The following is a 22848-nucleotide window of genomic DNA, read 5'->3' on the forward strand; positions in this document are numbered from 1 at the left end:
TTTACCCCGAATGGTGATGGGGGCAACAAATCCCATGGGATCATAGAGGCTATTGACTACTGAAAGGACACCTCTTTTCGTAAATGACTTGTTGGCACAGCTGACCTGAAACCCAAAGGAGTCTGTTGACAAGTCCCATTTCAGGCCTAGGCTCATCTGCACAGGTGGCAAATCTGACCCTAGGTTTAAGTCTTTAAAACCTGGAGCATGGTCACTAGGTTGAAAGGCTTTCATGACCTCTGCGCTATTGGAGGCAATTTTGTGCAGTCTTAAACAAGCCTTGGACAGCATACTCTGGGTTCTTTTCAACAGATCAATGGCTTCCCCTTCAGTGGGCAGGGACTTCAGTGCATCATCAACATAAAAGTCTCTCTCCACAAAGCGCTGAGCATCTGCCCCGTATTCTGCCCCTCCTTCAGATGCAGTCCTGCGCAACCCATAGGTAGCTACGGCAGGTGAAGGGCTGTTACCAAACACATGTACTCTCATACGGTACTCGATTACCTCCTTACTGGTGTCATTGTCACGATGCCACAGAAACCTGAGGAAGTTCCTATGATCCTCTTGCACAATAAAGCAATGAAACATTTGTTCAATGTCAGCAGTGATGGCTACACGCTCTTTTCTGAACCTCAATAGCACCCCCACTAGGTTATTGGTGAGGTTGGGACCTGTAAGGAGCACGTCATTAAGGGATGTACCGTGGTGCTTTGCGCTAGAGTCAAACACTACTCTTATTTGGTTTGGCTTACGTGGGTGGTATACCCCAAAGAAAGGCAGGTACCAGCACTCCTCGTTGACTTGTAGTGGAGGGGCTGATTCGGCATGGTTGTTGCTGAATATCCTACCCATAAAGGTGACAAAGTGTTCCTTCATCTGAGGTTTGTGGCTTAAAGTGCGCTGTAAGGAGTTGAGTCTGGATAAGGCTTGTTCCCGGTTGCTTGGGAGTTTGGCCCTGTTGAGTTTAAAGGGTAAGGGTGCGACCCAATGACTGGTCTTGTCCTTGACAAACCCACTGTCCATAATATTGACAAACTCCTCGTCTTCTACTGATGAGGCTATCTTGTTGTCATCGTGAGTTGTGCGGAAAACCTGTCCCCCCAAACTGTCATCATAAGGGGTGGGAATGACATCGGGTGTCTGCACTATGTCAGAAGGCCCCTCTTTCACTTGGTAATGACAGGGACAGGGTCTGAAGCAGGTAGGACGGCCATTACTTAGAACATAAGTCTTAAAGGAACTCACACAGTCTGCGTGATGCATCCTGTCCAGGCACACATCTCCTACGATTACCCAGCCTAAATCAAGTCTCTGCGCATATGGGGCATTATCGGGACCATTGCACTGCTGGCGCACCTTGTGCATCCTAAGGACGTCTCTCCCAAGAAGGATTAGTATTTCTGCATTCATGTCCATGGGAGGGATCTCACTGGCCAGGTGCCTTAAGTGGGGATGATGATAAGCGGCCTCAGGTGTGGGTATTTCCTCTCTCTCATCTGGCATATCATTGCACTCAATCAATGCAGGTAAGGGAAAGCTCTTTGTGCCCTTAATTGGAGAGATCATGTACCCGCTGGCCCTTCTGCCCGTGGTGTCTACCAGGCCGGAACAGGTCCTGAGAGTGTAGGGAGTGGCCGGTGTCTTTATACCAAAGATGTCAAAGAACTTGGGTTTTGCTAGAGACCTGTTGCTTTGTTCATCTAACATAACGTACATGCGGACAGCCCCCTCTGGCTTCCCCTCTGGGTAAACACTGGCTAAGCATATTTTGGCACAGCATTTGGGACCGGATCCCTCCCCACAGACTTCAGTGCAAGAGGATGAGACTGTTGCTTTAGCAGCTACTGGCCCCTCACCCTCCCCGCCATGGACTGGTACAGGACTGGAGGCAGGGGTATGCTGGGCAATTCCAGGAGCTAAGGCAAGGTGCATGGTTGTTACATGTCTATTGCTACTGCACTCAGCACATTTGACTTCTACCGTACAGTCTTTGGCAATATGGTTGGTAGATGCGCAGCACCTGTAACATATTCTATGTTTCTTTAACAACTCTCTGCGCTCTCTCAGAGGCATTGCCTTAAACCCCCTACAGTGATGAAGAGAGTGAGACTTGCCATGGAGTGGGCACTCTCTATTGGGATCCCTTTCCCTCGGGGCAGGGAGAACTGATGTAGCAGGAGGGGGCATGGCAGAAGGGATGTCAGTTTTCTTGACGGATACAGTCCTTCTAATGTCTCTGCGTTTTGGTGTGGTGTTGTCATACCTCTTAGCGGCAGATGGTGGCATTGACATGTCAGGATCGGTGTAGACGAAACTGGGGTCATTTCTCACCCGCGCTTGATTCTGGACAAACCTGCAAAGGTAAGAGAAAGGGGGAAAAGACACACCATAATCTTCCTTGTACTTGAAGCCTTGTATTGTCCATCTCTCCTGTATGCCATGTGGTAGTTTCGCTACTATGGGGTTCACACCAAGAGCACTGTCGAGATATCTCAGTCCAGTTAGGCGTGGGTCAGCCTTAGCAAACTCGAGTTCCGTCAGTAAATCGCTGAGATCCTGAAGCTTGCGAGTTTCCCTCATCTGGATCCTAGGAAAGTTCTTAAGTCTGTCGAGCAAGGCACGCTCAATGACCTCCGAGCTGCCATATGACTCCTCAAGCCTTTTCCAGGCGGCAGCGAGACCCGGAGCTGGGTTATCCATGTGCACTGACCTTAGCGGTTTGATGCGATTGGTAGACTCTGGGCCAAGCCAGTTGATGAGTAGATCAAGTTCTTCCTTGGCGGTGAGGCTTAAATCTGCGATTGCAGCCTTGAAAGTTGATTTCCAGGCCCTAAAGTTCTCTGGACAGTCATCAAACTTGGAGAGGCTAACCTTGATCAGCTCCCTGCGTATCATGTACCTGGCAAAGTCAGACAGATCTGACCTCTCGTTCCTTGTTGCCGCTGAAACTTGTAGTCCCTCTTGGACGGGTAAGTCGTTTGGCGTGTAAGGCTGAGCTGTACCAGGGTGGAATGACGTAGCATAAGGGTTGAGCTGCGGTTTAACCTCTGTGGTGACTGGTGGCTGTAGCTTGAACTGTGGCGGTGCGCTGGTGTTCACCTTGTGGTCTGCTGCAGATGAGATCTGCTGGTGTGTAGGCACATTTAAAGATTGGATTGGAGGTGGCGCCAGTGTCTGCGGCACTGCGACATCCGGTTTAGGCGGTTGCATGAGATCGCTGGTAGGAGGCATGGAGGCTGATTGGTTCAGCACGTACTCAGCAGTGCGATCAGCTGTGCTAACCTCCTCTGTGGGGAGAAAACAGTCTGTATTAGTGCACTGGCCCAACGCTTGTTCCAGGACTTTTACTTTAGCGAAGGCAGCGGCCTTTTCCTTTTCTGTATGGAGGATTTTCAATAGGGCATCTGCTTTTGCCTGTTTGGCTTGGGCCTCTGCTTGTGCTTGTTTGGCTTCAGCCTCTGCTTTTGCCTGTTTGGCTTGGGCCTCTGCTTGTGCTTGTTTGGCTTCAGCCTCTGCTTCTGCTTCTTTCTTTGAGAAGGCACTCCTCACCTCTAAGTCTGCAGCGGCTATTTGCGCTTGGATGAGTTGGTCACTTAAGACTGACCTCCTGGAACTAGTAGTTCTGCATGACCGTGATGATCTGGCTGTCCTGATGGTTTGCTTGGATGCAGCAGATCGGTGTGATCTGGTCTCCTGTAAATGGGCGATGCGGAGGTCTGCTTTAACCTTGGTGTTTTCCACTGTCCCCTGCCTCTGCTGGCTCAGTTCTTCCATTTGGGCAAGGGTTAGTGAGGCATCTGGAACATTACTACTTTTCAGAAAGGTGGTATACTTGGTAAGAAGCCTCTCATAAGATTCCTGCTTGGCAGATAAACGGTTAATGAACGCTGTTAATTCTGCTGTATCATCACCGTGAGGGAAAGCTGAGATGCATTGGGAGACTCTTTCCCACAGTTCACTTAAGTTGCTTTCATATTCACTTTTTGTGCACATGTAACTTTCCACTGCCTTTGTGGATGGGTGGAGTGCCCTTTTAGGTTTTGTGGCTGCATCTGCACTCTCTGTGACTTCTGTGCACACAGGAATGTCCATCACTGTCACTGCATCGGCAGGCGAGCTTATATCAGACATTTTCCTTCACTTTGCAATAAAGATGTACTGTCACTTTAAATCTTTTTTGAGGCAGAAAGCAGGGCTTTAGATGATGCAAGAAAGGAATACAGTCTATGATTAATCAAGATCTCTTTGAGCGCGTGGCGGATGGCGCGGACTGTAGATGGCAGCAAGCTGTGATTTCAACATGTGCTCTCACAAATGGTGGATGATAAGTCACAGTCACTCATAGATAAGCAGATTGTATGACAAATCGGATCGGATTATCACTTAATTGAGGGCAGATGGGTTCGGATTGTGTCTTGAACAGTTGTGGGCACCATGCGGCTGCAGGATGAGGCACACACAGGCAGGTGTCCTATTACATATTACAGTCTCTGATTTGTGCTGGGCTGCTGAGGCTTCCGGCAGCTTATGACACACACACTATGTAGTGCTGAGGAATCTTCACACAAAGCTTTCTTCCTGAATATACTGAGCTGTCTTTTTACTATTCTGTCACGCGCCCCTCACGTATGGACTGTCTTATGCTCAGCCTCATGAGAACGTTGCCATGTGTGAGAAAACTGCATGCAGATATTACTCAAATCGTACCTGAATTCTTCTAGTACCTCTGTATCCACAAGACAAGGAGTCAGGGAGTAGATTACTTGACAGTTTATTTTGCCTTGAAGCAAATCACGGTCCGCTAGGTAAAAAGACAATTCCTTTGCCAGGTCAGAAAGTATGACTTCCATCAATGTTCCACAATTACAGAATGCAGACAGGAAGAAGAACTGGTTCTAACCGGGCAAGCAAGGTCTCCACCCAGGTCATTAACATATACACATATACATGTAGAACACCAAGATGACCACTGGGTGGCAGCAAATCATAACAAGTAAGAACACAATACAAACTGAATGCATTTTCAGAACAACTAGGGAAAAACAGAAAAAACAATAATGTAAATACATTTGAATCTGTCACAGAGTGGCAGCACACAAATCAATGTACTTTTTTTGTTTTTACATTGTGTATTTAATGGATTAATATTTTCTCATTTTTTAGTGGATTGTTTTTAAAGTATTGTTTTGGTTAGTAAAGACCACGTTGGTCTGATTTTATGCCATCTGGTGCCAGTCTTCACTCATGTTCAAAGTTTTTGTTCACGATACCTACAGTCTCATGCACAGTATCAAGGTAAGAAACCATGCTAACTGGTTTGTTTGCATAATGTAGTAACTACGCAACCTTAATCTATTTTCTATTTTTTTCCTCCCCTTTTTCCTAGAACCACATCTTTTATTTTTCTGTCAATATAGCTGTATGAGGGCCTGTTTGTTGCTGGACAAGTTGTACTTTTGAATTACATCATTAACTCTACCACACAGTGTATTGAAAAACAAGAAAAAAAATTCCAAGTGCGGTGAAGTTACACAAAGTTTGTTTGTTTTTTTTTGTACCAGGTTCACTATATTTAGCTATATGTAAGTGGTGAGAAAATGTTTTTTTTTTTGCTTTTGTTGCCATTTTCATTGTTTGGGATATGGGGCTGGATGAGAGCTAATTTTTGCGCCCTGAGTTAGCATTTTTACTTATACCATTTTCGGGTAGATACTATGTTTTGATCACCTCTTATTGCAATGTTGCAGCGGCCAAACAAAAAGTACTGCTTCAGCACCGCTATGTATAGCAGAAATCACAATCTCTTAAGAATGTCGGCCAGAAGCCAGGAGGATCATAATGATGACAGGACGTGGGTCATCAACAGACCCCCGACTGTCATGACAACCATTGGCACCCAAGATCACATGACAGAGGCTCCGATTGGCAGGATTCCGATCGGAGTGTATTAAATTCTGCTGTCAGTGATTCACAGCGTGATTTAAACTGTTAAGATCTACAGGCAGGCCACATACATCAGAAAAGCATATTGTCAGTCATTACATGTCTCATACTGGTAACTCCTCCTTTCTTTTATAATAATCTCTGGAGGCAGATTCTCAGGGAGATCTATGTCCAGCCCATAGATCTTAACAGCTGATTCACACATTAAGAAAAATATGTATTTCTCTGGAATAAGACATCGGATTTCAGATATCATGATGCCATTTTATTCAGCTTCATGTGATCTGCATGCCCATATATAAGGCTTAGGAGGGTTGATCCTACATTAAGATTCCCCCTTAAGCGCTACATATATGTTTTGCAACATTTTTCACTGATACCACATGTACCCATTATAATTTATGGTGCTATTCACAGGTCTTTTTCCACGGACCGCGTGGTCGTGCAAAACAAATTGAGACGTATCCATTTTTTTCTTCTGGCAGAAAGGATGACAATGGCCAATACAAGTCTATGGGTCCATGCAAAACACGTACAGCACACACATGTCATCTGTGTGCTCTACATATCCAACATTGCAAAAGATAGAAAAAGCTTTGCAATTTATCCATTTCTTTATCTATGCATGAAGAAACACTGACTGTAAAAATGGACACGGATGGCACACTGATCATATCACTCATTGACACCGGTACCATTTTTTTTTTACATACGTGTTTGAATGAGGCCATAGGTTGTTTTTAGGATAATTAGTTAGAAATGTAGGCATCATGCGAAAGAACTCTCCCACAGAAACTACTGTAGATTGCAGGCTGAGAGCACTTTTTTTGCATGCGTCTCTTCATTATTCCTTCTTAATACCACACTGCTGCTACAGAGAGCACGGATAACATATCACATCAACGGGGGGTACAGTTAGACAAAACAAAAAAGCAAATAAAACCTAAATAGTAGTGTAGAAGTGTTAGCAGAGATAGGGAACATACATGTATAAATTAAAAAGGTAAAAGGTCTAGGAAATCAAATTGTAAAAATTAACAGCCTATCACTACTTACAGTAAACTTCCACAGCCCCCCGATATCATCGCTCCTTTCAAAGCAGGTGGGTTCCAACCCTTCATCCAGGCAGCATTTAATGGACGGCAAGCCGCTTGCACCTGCTCCAATTACAGCAACCTTCATATTTAAGGCAACTTAAAAAGAAAAGCGCAGAACAGAAAAAAAAAAAAGTTAATAGTCATATTTATTCTTTTGAAGGAATATTGTACATAACTACAAAAAATAAATAAATAACAAACCTAGTGATAGATATGGCCATTTTTAATAAACACATTCAAGAGACAGGGGTTAAAACCAAAATATGCTTGGGTTGGAATTTTTTATTTTTTAAAAAAACAAAAAATAGGCACACCGAATAAAGGCTTCCTTTAAAATGCCAATAATGAAAAGAGGTGATAAAATGCGGAAGGGGCACAGGTGCAAAATACTGATGAACAAAGCCTTAGGGGACGTTCCCACATTCAGGATTTGCTGCGGTTTTGACTCTGCTGTAATATCTGGCTGCAGCATAAGTACGCATAGTGGATGGGATTTCTAGAAATGTCATGTCCAATGCGCGTGTATGTGCACCCGCCAAGAGGGGCATGCCGCTTGTAATTCAGATCCGCAGAATGTCAATTTCTTTTGCGGAAAAGCTAGTCTCTACAACAGAATGTATTGGACGCAGTGAAAATGTGCTGCATCCAAAACGCTGCTGGTTCCTGATAGTAGTCACATAGCCTATGGGTTTGTTTACTACTTTTTTTTCCTCAGAAAGAAGTTCTTGGAGAAAAAAATGCTCCAAAAATATCACAAACAGTTCATAATGCATGATTGTGATGATTGGAGAGTTTAATTAACTTATGGTTTCAGATTTCTTCGGGAACGTTTTTTTTTTGCAAAATATCTTCAAATCATTAAAAAAAAAAAAAATTATGGATTTTGAACTACTAGTTGTTTTTTTTGGAGACCTTATGCCCCAAAACCTCCTGAAAAAACAAACAAACAAAAACAAAACAAAACTGAGTGACCATACCCCTAGGGCTCATTCAGATATCAGTACTATCTGCGTGAGAGAAAAACAGACAATATTTTGGCCCAAGTATCAGTTTCTCTTGTTTGTGGAGATTGAAAAAAAAAAACCCCAAAAAATGTGCACAGCCCCGTAAAATATTATACAGTAGGTACAAGTGTTATCCATCAAAGCACAGACCGCACGCATGAGAAAATCAGATGTGTGAACGAGCCCATCTCGGAGTGGGTAAAATCTACAGAAGCCGTGATGGGTTTCTATTATGTTTCCTCGGATTGTTCCTCACCTGGTTTTGGCCTACAAATACTGAGGTAAATTACTGAACGTGTGTTTGTGGCCTAAAGGAGATAAAAATGTCTTGTGAACGAGCATTACCCACTCCTAGTTTTGGCTTACAAATACTGAGGTAAAAAAACTCTACATATGAATGTGGCCTTAAAAAAGGAGCATGGCAGAGATTACAAGTTGTTGGCATTACAATTTTAGTTTTTCCCGCCTTTCACCATATACTAAATATTTTTATATGTTGTTAGTTTTATGCAAACAGCAATACCAAATACACAACTTTTTATCTAATTTGTTATTTTACATGTTAAAAAATATTTGCATTTTTACAGAAGATTTGAACCCGACATTATTTATGTTGCAGTGTACTGACAAATGAACCATCTACAATGAAATACAGCCACAACCTGGGCGCCATCAGATCCCACATCACAGACACGTAGGCCATCAAAAGGCCCCAGCTGTCACGGCAACCAGTTGGCACCCCTGTGATTATGTAGCGCACGACACTGAAGGCCACCATTTTTTAAGCGTTATAAAATCTATCGTCATGCTTGCCATCAGCACTTAAAAGGTTAAACTGATGTGATAGGAGATACCTGCAGTTACGGTCTGGTTCCAGCTAAGTAACACTGAATGATGCGGGCTTAGTGCTGGAGTCCTCTCCATACAGCGAGAGCGAGTGAGAACATGCAGGTATAAGGTAACAATGCAATTTATAATATTTTATTTCTAAAGAACCAACACGTTCTCAGCACTTCACAATTCAATAAGGATACGTTAATTGCTCACAATGAGTTCTTACAGTTCCAACAAAGTGGATTAGATTTATGGAAATCTCACGCCCATTTGTTTCCCTCCTTTCCCCTCTGTGTAAACTGAACTGACAAATCCAAAACATGTCGATTTTCCTTCCACATACATTGAGCTTAAGGTGTATATTTTTCCCACAGATCAACATTAGACGCAAAAAAAAAAAAAAATGGAAATGCATCAAAAACTTGTGTAATCCGCATATGACTATCGAAAAAGGTTCATCAAAGCCAAACACCATGAAGTATCAAAAATAAAGCAGGTTTGTTTAAAACATCGCATACTAAGCCATGTTCACACTTTCAGTTTTTTACATCAGTATTTGTAAACCAAAATCGGGACAGGAACAGAGGAAAAGTATAATAGAAACACGTCACCACTTCTGTATTTATCACCCACTCCTGGTTTTGGCTGCCAAATAATGAACGAGTAAACTTGGTGCATAAGAGAAAAACAACACAGCATCAAAAAAAAAAAAAACGAAAAAAATGCAAGTATCTAAAATTTACTTAGGTGCAGATCATGTGCAACATGAAAAGCTCCCGGTGAGAACGCAGCCTAATTATACAACAGACCTTTTCAATAGATATTTCTGCTCAGATAACAGAATTTTTTTTAAAGCACAGGACATATGTTTTTGGTCTATAATCTATACAGCCTCTAAATCAGAATGACCCCAATAAGAGTATTGGTAGAAAAATTATTTGGTGAATGTATGGAGAATATATTAGCCAACTGGAAGAGGGTTTATATTATATCCCTTGCCTGGCTTATGGGTCTCTACATAGACTAGTTTACCAAGTAACCATAGAAAATTGGAAAACCTCAATATTGTTACTCACCTGTCATGATTGAATTACCTAGCAAAGTAAAATGGGGGGGAAGGGGGAAAAGAAAAAAAAAAAAACCACAGGCGAGGGCAATATATGACAGGTTGAAATCTATCTATTGGTGGATTTTTTTAATGAATAGAATGTCTTCTTTAATTACTTTGCAACAAAAAAAAAGTTAACTGAAAAGGACATAAAACACATGATAATAAATAATAGATAAAAAAAAAAAAAGGCATCCTCACCAATATGTGGATAAAATCCCTTTCTATTATAGAATGTATACAGCCTCCACCTTTTAGCACAGGAGCAAAATAATAATGAGCAACTAATTACATACCTGGGATTCAGGAGGGGTGTGGTTGCCTAACATTAGAAATGCACTCAGATAAGGGTCATTCAGGTGTCGGTGCAAATCAGTCTGAGATTGTCCTGGTTGTGACTTTCCTGACCCAAGTGTGATTGGCTCATAGAAATGCATGACGCTGTCACGGTTGGGTCTGGAGACCCGTGGCCAGTCTAAGGCTGGAGTCACACTTAGGGCTCATACTCACTTTCTAGAAAAAAAAAACGGTCCGTAATCTGGACCAAAAAAGTTGGATGAAAACTATGCGATTGTCATGCTAGTTCAATGCGATTTTTAATCGCACCATCCGCTTTACATCCGTATGACATCCTTATGCAATGCGTTTTTTTTTCTCTGCGACTATTTTTTTTACAATCATTTACAGGACCATTTACAGTGTTCTATGCCACAGAATGTTTAAGGTATCTGTAAAAAACGGACGGAAAATGTATGATCCGTATTCCGTGCGTTTTTTTATTGCACCCATTGACTTGCATTGGCGAGACTTGCAGCAAATCGCAGCATGCTGCGATTTTTTTTCTCAGAAAAAAATTGCAAATGAGTTGTCACCTATTGAATAACATTGGTCCGAGTGCAATCAATTTTTTTTTATTTTTTTTATCGGATTGCACTCGTCCGTTTTGCTCGCAAGTGAGTATGAGCCCTTAACGTATGAAAAATCAGACCGAGTCTCCCTGCCTAGAGTCGCACAAGTGTCATGCGAGTACGATCCGATTTTTCACACCTTGCATCCGATTCACATGCAGTGCGATTGCTATCAGATTGCAATACAATTTTTGACATGAGCTTTTATATAGAGCAATTTTCTATGTCATTTACACATTGTTTTCAAAAGAAATATTCTTCAAAATGACTGGCTAATAAAGGAGAAGCAAACAAAAATGAAAAAAATTATCTAAATTATTAAGGTCCATTCAGGCCTGGTCATTAAGAGGTTAATAACATCTCTTCGCCATGGATTATCAATGAAAAGATGTGATGACAATGGATAAGAGAATCTGAGCACACTGTGAACAAAATGTATTCATCTTCCCTGTTGTGTCAGCGCGCGGAAATCGGACTGCACTGGCAGTCCAATGATTTGCACACACTCATATAATTGCATGACTACATTTCATCCGAATAGTGGATCAAATTGAACATGTGCAAAGCCGCATAGAATAACATTAGTCGCATGTTTTGTTGTATGCGCACTCAGACCAAAAATATGGTCGTGTGCACCTGGCCCATGGTGGAGCTAGTTGCTGGACCCTCACTTATCTGATATTCAGGATCTAAGTAGTGACACATTAGATGAGAAACATTTTTAATAGAAAAGTTTATCAAGTATTTGTACAAATAAAATGGGAAGGTCTTTCATTTTTTTTTTTTATTACAAAACTAAAATAGAAAATATATTCTAACCTCTCATCAGTTAAACCAGTAAAATGTATTTTAGGCTTTGGCTTACAACTTACAAGCACTGATGTAAAATACTGACCAAATATTCAATGTGTGTGTGCAGCCTTAGATTCCTGCTACTTCTCTGAGCGCTCTAATTTTTTCTTTGCTTGTTTTTCTTTTCTTAAATCTATCGACTCCAGAGACATGGGTCTTTTAAGTTTAGTCCTATTTTTTGGGGGGGTCTTTCCAAGGGGGCATGGCACAAAAAAATAGAATAGACAGTGGAGCAGTAAGAATAAAATAAGAGCAGCTCCTCTTTAAATACCCATTCTTCCAATCACTGTGTGTGTATGTGTATACACACACACACACACACACACACACACTATATCAAAGTTTTTAACCTTTTAACCGTTCGTTTTTAATTATAACCACATACGGTATATATTAGTTATTTTCCAGCCAGAAGGGCTGGTGTACTGCGCCTAAAATCAATTTAAGCTACAGATTTAGATTACTTTATAAATGTTGTAATAAGTATTATATAACTTAATTAATTATTTCTAATTCCAACATTAAGGTGCACAAAATGTAGGATCAATAATAGAAACAGGACGAGGGAATTCAGAGTATACTTACTGTTTGATGCCTGAACTTTCTTTTCAGCAGACTAGTATTCTTTGCTAAACAAGAGTAATTCAAGGGGATACAATTAATCAAGAGAATGAGGGAGCAAGATGATCCTCTTAAGATATAACAGTTTGGAATGTTCCTTTAGGCAGATGTGATGAAATATTACTCCACCCAGTAAAAAAAAAATCTTTGAGTGCGGTGTAGTGAATACAAAGCAGCACCCTGTGTACAAAGCAGAGTCAAAGTCAGAGGTACTTCATTTAAAGCACCACTTCAGCATTTTTTTTTATTTGACCACTGGAGTGGTGCTTAAAATCCAAGTTCCCTGACCCCTGTCTGATACTCACCTTCCAGCATTTTCAACAGTTTTTGCACCCGCTCCATCCATCTCCTGCCATTTATGACCTGTCGGCTGCTCCAGTGTTTCATGGAGTGAGCCGGAGGTCACTAATCACTGTAAGTCTCTGAGAGCCTAATTTGTACCTCGTTCTGGCTCTCATAGACTTACGTTGAGAGCTTTTGACATAGCTTCTGAGTTCTGGCCAGTCAGAAACTGCGCTAACAAGATGGCACTGCAGGAACGGAATGGTATGGAAAACTGGGACCGGAAGAAGAGAACTAAGGTTTCAACACCACTTCAGCGTAAAAAAAAACCAGCTGGAGTGGTGCTGAAAGGGAATAAATTGCACAGAAAAACATTTAAAAAGGCATGATAAGGGGTGCACCATGATTATACGTATATGAATAATACCAAAAAGTTTTTAAAATGTGTGATCAGAATCCAGATAATAATGAATTTATTTTATACAGATGAATAACAATACATAAAATGACTTCAGATATGTAAACTATTAAGGGAAAGTGAACCATGCATAAGCTGCATGATTGAACTTTGAGGCCAAAAACCGATAATATAAAATAAAGTGCAAGTGCATGATCCATTGTTGCATTCCATCATACAGGAATGGGAAAACATGTACAGTAAATGACAACATGAAAAAATCTCAAGAGAACGCTGAATATATATAAAGTAGGTACTGACCCCTATTCAGAGACGCTGTGCCCCTCAGCATAAGACAATGGCGCACCCTGTGAACAAAGCAGAGCTCCTAAATGCGATACCTATCAGCCCTGCATTAGGACTTCTGTTTATAATGGTAAAATACCTTTCTTTAGACCTAACTTAGCAGTGGACAAAGCTTCAAGAATAGCACACCATGACAGATTAATGAAAACCTTGTGATATCTGCATCCAGGGCCGTATTTACAGTTTCTGCTGCCCTAGGCACTTTTAGTGCTGCCTCCCCCTTTGGTGAGTATGACACTATCGGCAGTGACTTTGGCAAGAATCGCTGATGTGTTAGTCGCCTTTTGCAGCAAATACGGCAGTTTTTCTGCCTTTTCACTTACGGCAACACTGCGTTCGGCCTCATTCATTCCCTGTGGGATTTGCAGCACTTGCCATGATCTGGCAAATGCAATACCATACCTCCCAACTTTTGAAGAAGGGAAGGAGGAATAAAGTTTGCGGCGGGCGTAGTGCACCGCGGCAAATTTTAGGCCACGCCTTTGACCACACCCATTTCACAACTTGTCACACCCATATCCACGTCCCAACCACAGCCATTTAGCACTGCTGATCACACTGTTTTATATACAATAATTATAAACAAAAAAAATATGGCCACAGTGCTCCATACTGTATAATGGCCACACATGATGCTGAATACTGTATAATGGCCACACATGATGCTCCATACTGTATAATAGCCACACATGATGCTCCATACTGTATAATAGCCACACATGATGCTCAATACTGTATAACGGCCACCACACATGATGCTCCATACTGTATAATGGCCACACATAGTTCTCCATACTGTATAATGGCCACACATGATGCTTGCTCAATACTGTATAATGGCCACACATGATGCTGAATACTGTATAATGGCCACACATGATGCTCCATACTGTATAATAGCCACACATGATGCTCAATACTGTATAACGGCCACCACACATGATGCTCCATACTGTATAATGGCCACACATAGTTCTCCATACTGTATAATGGCCACACATGATGCTTGCTCAATACTGTATAATGGCCACACATGATGCTCCATAATGTATAATGGCCACACATAGTGCTCCATACTGTATAATGGCCACACATAGTGCTCCATACTGTATAATGGCCACACATAGTGCTCCATACTGTATAACGGCCACACACAGTTCTCCATACTGTATAATGATCCCACATGATGCTCAATACTGTATAATGGCCACACATGATGCTCCATACTGTATAATGGCCACACCTGATGCTCCATACTGTATTATGGCCATTGGCCACACATGATGCTCCATACTTTATAACGGCCACACATGATGCTCAATACTGTATAATGGCCACACAGTTCTCCATCTATATATATAATTGTCTAAGGGTTTTTCCGTCTGTCTGTCTTTCTGTCTGTCTGTCTGTCTGTCCTGGAAATCCCGCGTCTCTGATTGGTCGAGGCCTGGCGGCCTCGACCAATCAGCGACGGGCACAGCATGGCGACGATGATGTCATAATGGAAATCCCGCGTCTCTGATTGGTCGAGGCCTGGCGGCCTCGACCAATCAGCGACGGGCACAGTATCGACGTAGATGGCCTCGACCAATCAGCGACGGGCACAGTATCGACGTAGATGTCATAATGGTTGCCATGGTGACGATGATGTCATAAAGGTTGCCTCGACCAATCAGCGACGGGCACAGTCTGCCGCGAATTCTGGAATCATCATTGTCCATATACTACGGGGACATGCATATTCTAGAATACCCGATGTGTTAGAATCGGGCCACAATCTAGTACTGTATAATGATCCCACATGATGCTCAATACTGTATAATGACCCCCCTCCTGTATGCATGGCTCATATTCCCCCCCTGTATGCATGGCTCATATTCCCCCCTCCTGTATGCATGGCTCGTATTCCCCCCCGTATGCATGGCTCATATTTCACCCCCCCGTATGCATGGCTCATATTTCCCCCCTGTATGCATGGCTCATATTCTCCCCCTGTATACATGGCTCATATTTCCCCCTCCTGTATGCATGGCTCATATCCCCCCCTGTATGCATGGCTCATCTCTCCACCCCACCCCCCACTCCCATGTTGCATGGCGCGGCTTACCGTTCTCCTTCATCCCCCCTCCCCTGTCCCCCCCGTCCCTCATACTCACCTGTTCCTCACCGCGCGGCCGCGCCGACGTCCCTCTGGCTCTGTTCCGACTCCCGGAGCTGCACCATCTTCCTGCGTGAGCGGTCATGTGATACCGCTCATTAAGGTCATGAATATGCGCATATTCATTACCTTAATGAGTGGTACCACGTGACCGCTCATTCAGGAGCGCTGCAGAAGCCGAGACCAGGCATCGCTGGAGCAAGGTGAGTATCGTCTTCAAGGAAGGTGGGTGGGAGGTGGGCGGGCGGGCAGCCAGGGGGGGCGGGGGGCGGGGTCGGTCGGGAGGTGACCCAGCTTTTATAAAAAAAAAAAACACAACAAACCTTGCTCAGGTGCCGCCCCCTGCATTGTCCCTGCCCTAGGCACGTGCCCTCACGTGACTAGTGGCAAATACGGCCCTGTCTGCATCCATAACTGTTAAATACATGAGCAATTTTAATGGTGAATTGATTACATAATTAGAAACTGCAGAACTGATTTTTGTAATCTTGCCTGAAGAAGGAGCCACTGTGCTCTGAAAGCTTGCAAACATATTATTTTCTGGTTAGCCAATAAAGGTTTCACTCCTAGAATACTTCTGTCATCATTGGGCAGAAAAGTATTCACATCGAAACTGCAGAACAACATTCTGGGTTTTGTTTCTAAAATAACAGTATCAAGGTCCCAGAGATATGTGTAAAAGGTGGACTGTAAAGAATGTGAAGGTTACTTTGAAGGTTATTTCAGGATTATTAATTGGGTGCACTCTTCATCGTACGGCTCGTGCAGATGACCATATAATTCGGAAGAGTGCTGTCTGTGGTTTTGAAGGCTATCACTTGTCCCCATGTTGTTCTATGGGGCTCTGCATATGTCTGATTTTTTTTTTCCTTGGACCGAGTGGTCCAAGAAAAAAAATCGTGGCATGCAAGATTTTACCTTCAAGATTCGGATGTCATTCATCCATTCATGTCTAGTGTGGCAAATTTTCACAGACATAATAGAGAAGGTGGAAAAACTTTTTTTTTTTTATTTCTATCTCTGAGAAAACTGTACCACACTCTGATCACTCTCTCATCAAACTCTGATCAGAGTCTAATTAGCAAAATTGGACCAATTTTTACTGTATGCTGCCCTTACAGATACAGTTGCAATCAAAATTATTTAAAGTGAACCTGACATCTGATACATGCTGCACAATCCATGGGCAGCATGTATCAGGCACTGACTTTACGTACTATGTCAGGTATGTTTGACTCTGAAATACATTCAGGCCTCTACCTACGTGCATGTATATTCAGGGACCTGTCAATCCAAGGCAGCAAGTGGAGAGAAGCCATCAGGGATTTGCCTGTCTGACTAATCTATAGTGCGGCCTCGGACCTATAAAAAGTTTTTCTCTGAAACGCCCCAGATTTTCAGAGTCTAACATACATGGCTGTGTTCAAACAGCCAAAGCCTGATACCTTTAACCCAAGGATTGGGCAGCATATATCAGATGTCAAGTTCTCTTAAGCCCCCATATTAGGTTTACAAACAAAACATACACTTTTTTTTATTTACAATAATCCAATGAAGCAAGAATACCACAACATTTTACTTTTTTTTTAAACTAATTTTATTGAAGATTACATAACACAACAAGGTTACATCATAGAACAAAAGAACAAACAGTACTTTTCAAAGCTCATTAATACTGTCTGGCAAAGTTACCGTGCCCTTAACATACCATGGCTCTAATATCTTAACCAAGAGCATAAGACACCCATGTCTTAATCGCCTGGGGACTAATGTGAGTCAAAGGGAGTAAAACCAAGGCTTCCAGACCTTATCAGATTTTTCAGCACAGTGTATATTTTTATATACCACTCTCTCATAGGAAGCTGCAATATTTACCATATTGACCCAGTGTGAAATTCATGGGAATCTTCTGTCCATTCATCTTCTGGCAATAGCCTTGAAAGCCACAAACAATGTTTCCATGAGAATAGTGCGAGGGTAGTGAGGCCAGGTCTTCTCATCAAGAATTTTTAATAAACACACCTTAGGTTAGAATGGCACACGGAACTGTATAATTGTGATGAGGATAGCTATGACCTCTTACCAAAAGTCTGCAGTATAAGGACAATACAGCATCAGGTGTAAAAATCTGCTACCTCTTCCCCACATCTATGCCAATCTGCAGTGGTGGATCTACCCATTTTATATAACCTGCTAGGAGTCAGGTAGAATTGACGGACCATATTCATTTGGACTTGCTTGTTATTATTTGCTGTTGAAACATATTATGAGGAGCATGCTTAGTAACTGGGTGTATAAAAAGGGGATCAACCCCTTGGGTCCCTAGCACTTTAGAATCCTAATCAGGGATGAGGTATCAGGGTCTAGGACAGTGCTTAGACCTTTGAATTGAAGTTTCAATTAAGATGTGGCTTGTAAGGGAGTGGCGTGAGCCTTCTTTTCTGGGAGCCCTGATACCTCATGCAACAGCTCAATTATTTTTTCCCAGCCACAGTTAGGTGGCACAAATGTCAGTTTCATGGAATACTATTGGTAGAAAAATGTAAGGATTAGTGTTGAGCGATACCGTCCGATACTTGAAAGTATCGGTATCGGATAGTATCGGCCAATACCCGAAAAGTATCGGATATCGCCGATACCGATACCCGATACCAATACAAGTCAATGGGACACCAAGTATCGGAAGGTATCCTGATGGTTCCCAGGGTCTGAAGGAGAGGAAACTCCCCTTCAGGCCCCGGGATCCATATTAATGTGTAAAATAAAGAATAAAAATAAAAAATATTGATATACTCACCCTCTGACGCGCCCTGGATGTAACCGCCAGCCTCCGTTCATAAGAATGAGCGCTTGAAAGTCCTTAGATGACGTCGCGGCCTGTGATCCCGATACCGATTCCCGACACCACAAAAGTATCGTATCTCGGTATCAGAATTCCGATACAGCAAATATCGTCTGATACCCGATACTTGCGGTATCGGAATGCTCAACACTAGTAAGGATAGTAACACAGGTAGTTAACTGATGAATTGACCCACAATAGAACACCGCCTTATATCTCCTCTCTCATCTCTGTCTATCGCCCTACACGTGCCCTCTGTTCTACAAACGACCTAAGATTAACATCCCCTGTAATCCGAACCTCACACCTCCGTCTCCAAGACTTCTCTCGTGCTGTGCCAGCTCTCTGGAATGCACTTCCCCAGACGATCAGACTGATACCTAGCCCCGACCTATTCAAGCGTGCTTTGAAAACCCATCTCTTCAAACAAGCCTACCACATCAACTACTCAGTAAACTAACTTTGCCCTGTTTCCTCCTTCCAAATATTATTCTGAATCTGCACCCTACTATTCATCTGTCTCCACACCCTCCATGCGCACGATAACTGCACTTGATACTTGACTATTGCACTTAAACACATGGGCTGATGACCGGATCATGCAGCTTTGTATGAAAATCCCTATTTATTATAATTGCCAGACCTAAAATAACAAGCACTTTTCACCTATTGTGTCCCCCCCATTTCCTTGTAGATTGTAAGCTTGCGAGCAGGGACCTCACTCCTAATGTCACTGTTTAAATTGTCTTAACTCGTACCGAATTTATTGTTTGCACATGTCCCTGCTTAATTGTAAGGTCAAAAAACAGGAGGACCAAGAGCCAAGGGTACAAATGTATAAGAAACCTTTATTGATACAAATATTTAAAACAGGACATAGGTACTAATACCAAGTATTCCACAGCACTGTATGAAGGGGGAAGACAAACAGCCCTAACCCAATCCACCCCAATGCTATGCACAGTGGGGACACTGGGAATAATGGACAATTATCCCCATATGGTAACCCCTATATAAGAGGGTCCCACACAATGGTATATAAAAAAGAACATTTGCATGGCAGAGAGTAGTAACAGCATGGAAAGTACACGGCACATAAACAAATTGACTATGTAGGAGACCAGCAAGAGACATAAGGCAAGTGCAGCAATACATATAATTAGCTGGCCCAAAGCACATCCGCAATAAATGTCAGCGCCATGCTTACCCATGCAGAGGGGGGAAGAGGACAAGGGGTCCCACCGGTGGATAGCCCCCGACGCGCGTTTCGCGACGTACACACGCCGCTTTCTTTTCCCCTTGAGGAAGCGGCGTGTGTACGTCGCGAAACGCGCGTCGGGGGCTATCCACCGGTGGGACCCCTTGTCCTCTTCCCCCCTCTGCATGGGTAAGCATGGCGCTGACATTTATTGCGGATGTGCTTTGGGCCAGCTAATTATATGTATTGCTGCACTTGCCTTATGTCTCTTGCTGGTCTCCTACATAGTCAATTTGTTTATGTGCCGTGTACTTTCCATGCTGTTACTACTCTCTGCCATGCAAATGTTCTTTTTTATATACCATTGTGTGGGACCCTCTTATATAGGGGTTACCATATGGGGATAATTGTCCATTATTCCCAGTGTCCCCACTGTGCATAGCATTGGGGTGGATTGGGTTAGGGCTGTTTGTCTTCCCCCTTCATACAGTGCTGTGGAATACTTGGTATTAGTACCTATGTCCTGTTTTAAATATTTGTATCAATAAAGGTTTCTTATACATTTGTACCCTTGGCTCTTGGTCCTCCTGTTTTTTGATATTTATGTTTTGAGCGAGGAACTTTACTATCCGGGTTATTACCTTATATAGTCACTTGTACTTTATCCCGGTTTAGTTTGCTATGTATCCGGATTTTCTGATAATATTAATTGTAAGGTGCTGCGGAATATGTTGGCGCTATATAAATAAAAATTATTATTATTATTATTATTATTTTATAGTGGCACAGAAGCAGTCAGCCATGGGCCATGCATGAGGTATCGGGGTCTGGGCCAGCATTTACAGCTTTGAAATTTGGTTGAAATTAAGATGTGGTTGAGGAACCAGTGTAAGCATGCTGTGTTGGGAGCCCTGCCAAAACAGGCAACACACATGAAGTAGACCCAACTTGGAGTACAAACATTTCCCAAAATTATTGCCACACACCACTAAAGTGTAATCAATTTCCCCAGAGTAGAAATAGTATAATTGTGAATTTTTTTTAAAAAAAAACAACAACTTCTTTTACTGTATGGTTTACTCAACTCCTTTTTTCTTTGGCAGCTGCACAGTGGTATTATTATTCTTATTTATTCTTACAGCACCATTGAAAAGGGGTATACATAATAAAAACAAGGACAATAATCTTAAACAATAGAAGTCACCGACTGGCACTGGAGGAGAGAGGACCCTGCCCTTCAGAGCTCACAGTCGACAAGGGATGGGTGAGGATACAATAGGTTAAGTGACATTGGCTTATGCAGTGGTATGGTGGAGCGATGGTTAGTGTAGGTTGTAGGTTTGTTGGAATAGGTGGTTTTTCAGGTTCCTTTTGAAGGTTCCCATGGTTCGCAAGAGTATGATATGTTGTGTCACACAGTTCCAGAGCAGAGGGGCTCTACGAGAGAAATTTAGTATGCAATTGAGGGAAGAGGAAATAAAAGAGGAATAGAGAAGGAGATCTTGTGAGGATGGGAGGTTGCATACAGGTAAGTACCGGGAGACTAGGTCACAGTTAGGCTTATGAACAAGAGTCTCCAAGCAATGGGGAGCCCGTGCAGGGATTGACCAAGAGATGAATCCGGGAATAGCGGAGTGACAGGTGTATTAGTCGGGCAGCAGAGTTTAGGATAGATTGGATGGGTGCGAGAGTGTTAGATTGGAGGCCACAGAGCAGGAGGTTGCGTTAGGTGTGGCGGGTGATGATGAGGGCATGCAGTAGTGTTTTTGCAGATTCATGGTAGAGGAATGTGCAAATCCAAAAGTTATTTTTGAGTTGGAATCGGCAGGAAGTGGAAAGGTCTTAGATCTCATAAGGAGAGGTCAGAGTCAAGCTTGCGGAACTGGGGAAAGTGGGCAGCCATTGACTTTGATGGATAGGTCAGTTGGGGTGGTTAAAACAGATGGTGGAAATATGATGAATTTGATTTGAGCCAGGTTAAGTTTTAGAAATCGTGCAGAGAAGAAATATGAAATAGAGGACAGACATTGTGGAATTTTGGTTAGTAAGGAGATAATATCAGGTCCGTAGAGGTAGATCTGTGTGTCATCAGCAAAGAGGTGATACTGAAAGCCGTGAAATTACATGAGCAGTCCCAGGCCGAAGGTGTAGATGGAGAAGAGCAAGGGTCCTAGAACTGAACCTTGGGGGACACTGACAGATAGGGCGAGGGGAGGAGGTGGTGTGTGAGTGGGAGACGCTGAATGTCCTGTCTGTTAGGTATGAGGAGATCCAAGATAGGGTCAAGTCTGTGATGCAAAGAGATGAGAGAGTCTGTAGTAATAATGAATGGTCCACTGTGTGGAAGGCAGATGACAGTTCTTCCAGGAGGAGGACAAATTAGTGTTGCTTGGATGTGGTAGTTAGTAGGTCGTTGGTGACTTTAGGGCAGTTTCAGTGGTATAATGCTGTCAAAAGCCAGATTGTAAGCTATCAAAGAGGTAGCAGGAGGAAAGGTCAGAGGAAAGTTCAAAATGGACAAGTTGCTCCAGTAGTTTTGAGGCATGGTGATATGGGGCGATAGCTATACAGAAAGGATGGGTTAAGAGAGGGCTTTTTGAGGATGGGTGTGATCGAGATATGTTTGAAGTATGGGGGAAGACAACAGTTGTTAGTGACAGGTTGAAGAGGTGGCTTAGGGTTGGGATAAAGACTGTGGTAAGCTTTGGAATGAGGTGGGACGGGATTGAGTCAAGGTCACAGGTGGTGAGATGTGAATTGGAAAGTAGAGAGGAAAGTTGATCTTCCGTGATGGTGGATAAGTTGTTTTTTGAGGAGGAGAGTTAAGTATTTATGAGGAGGGGCTGTGTGGTTTTAGGCAAAAGCTTTGCCATATGTTGTCAATCTTCTGCTCGAAGAATTAGGCAAAGTCTTCAGCTGAGATGAGTGGAGAGGGAGGGGGAGCTGGGGGAAGGAGGAGAGAACTGAAAGTACTGAATAGCTGTTTATGGTTGTGAGACAGAGATGATATTTGTAGTGCTTTTCAATGTGGTGGAGTTTGTTGGCAAATTATGTTCAGAGAAGTAGACAATGGGTTATATATTAAAAAGGACTTTGATTAGGAAACTTTATAGGCCGCCCTAAACAGATGTGTTTTTAGGGAGCGCCGAAAACTGTGTAAGTTGTGATTAGTCTTAATTTTTTGGGGAAGAAGTGAGTTATCTAGGTAGGAGATTGAACTGAGCCAGACAAGATACTA

General features: G+C 42.7%; 1 protein-coding gene across 2 annotated transcripts in view; it reads right to left on the bottom strand.

Annotated features, from left to right (window-relative positions):
• LOC143788614 (dimethylaniline monooxygenase [N-oxide-forming] 2-like) overlaps window positions 1–12483 on the bottom strand; it is an 82885-nt gene extending 70402 nt beyond the window's left edge. The window contains exons 1-2 of one of the 2 annotated variants that reach the window (XM_077278414.1): window positions 12332–12483; window positions 7000–7136 (exon numbers count right to left, since the gene is read on the bottom strand). In XM_077278414.1, the coding sequence (XP_077134529.1) occupies window positions 7000–7125 (126 nt within the window). In that variant the 5' untranslated portion in view covers window positions 7126–7136; window positions 12332–12483. Of the gene's footprint in view, window positions 1–6999; window positions 7137–9954; window positions 10184–12331 lie in introns of those variants that run through there. The other variant, XM_077278413.1, reaches the window with a different exon arrangement.
• Between the last annotated feature and the right edge of the window lie 10365 nt (window positions 12484–22848).

The sequence above is a fragment of the Ranitomeya variabilis genome, chromosome 8 (genome assembly GCF_051348905.1).
Source record: "Ranitomeya variabilis isolate aRanVar5 chromosome 8, aRanVar5.hap1, whole genome shotgun sequence".
NCBI classification, from domain to species: Eukaryota; Metazoa; Chordata; class Amphibia; order Anura; family Dendrobatidae; genus Ranitomeya; species Ranitomeya variabilis.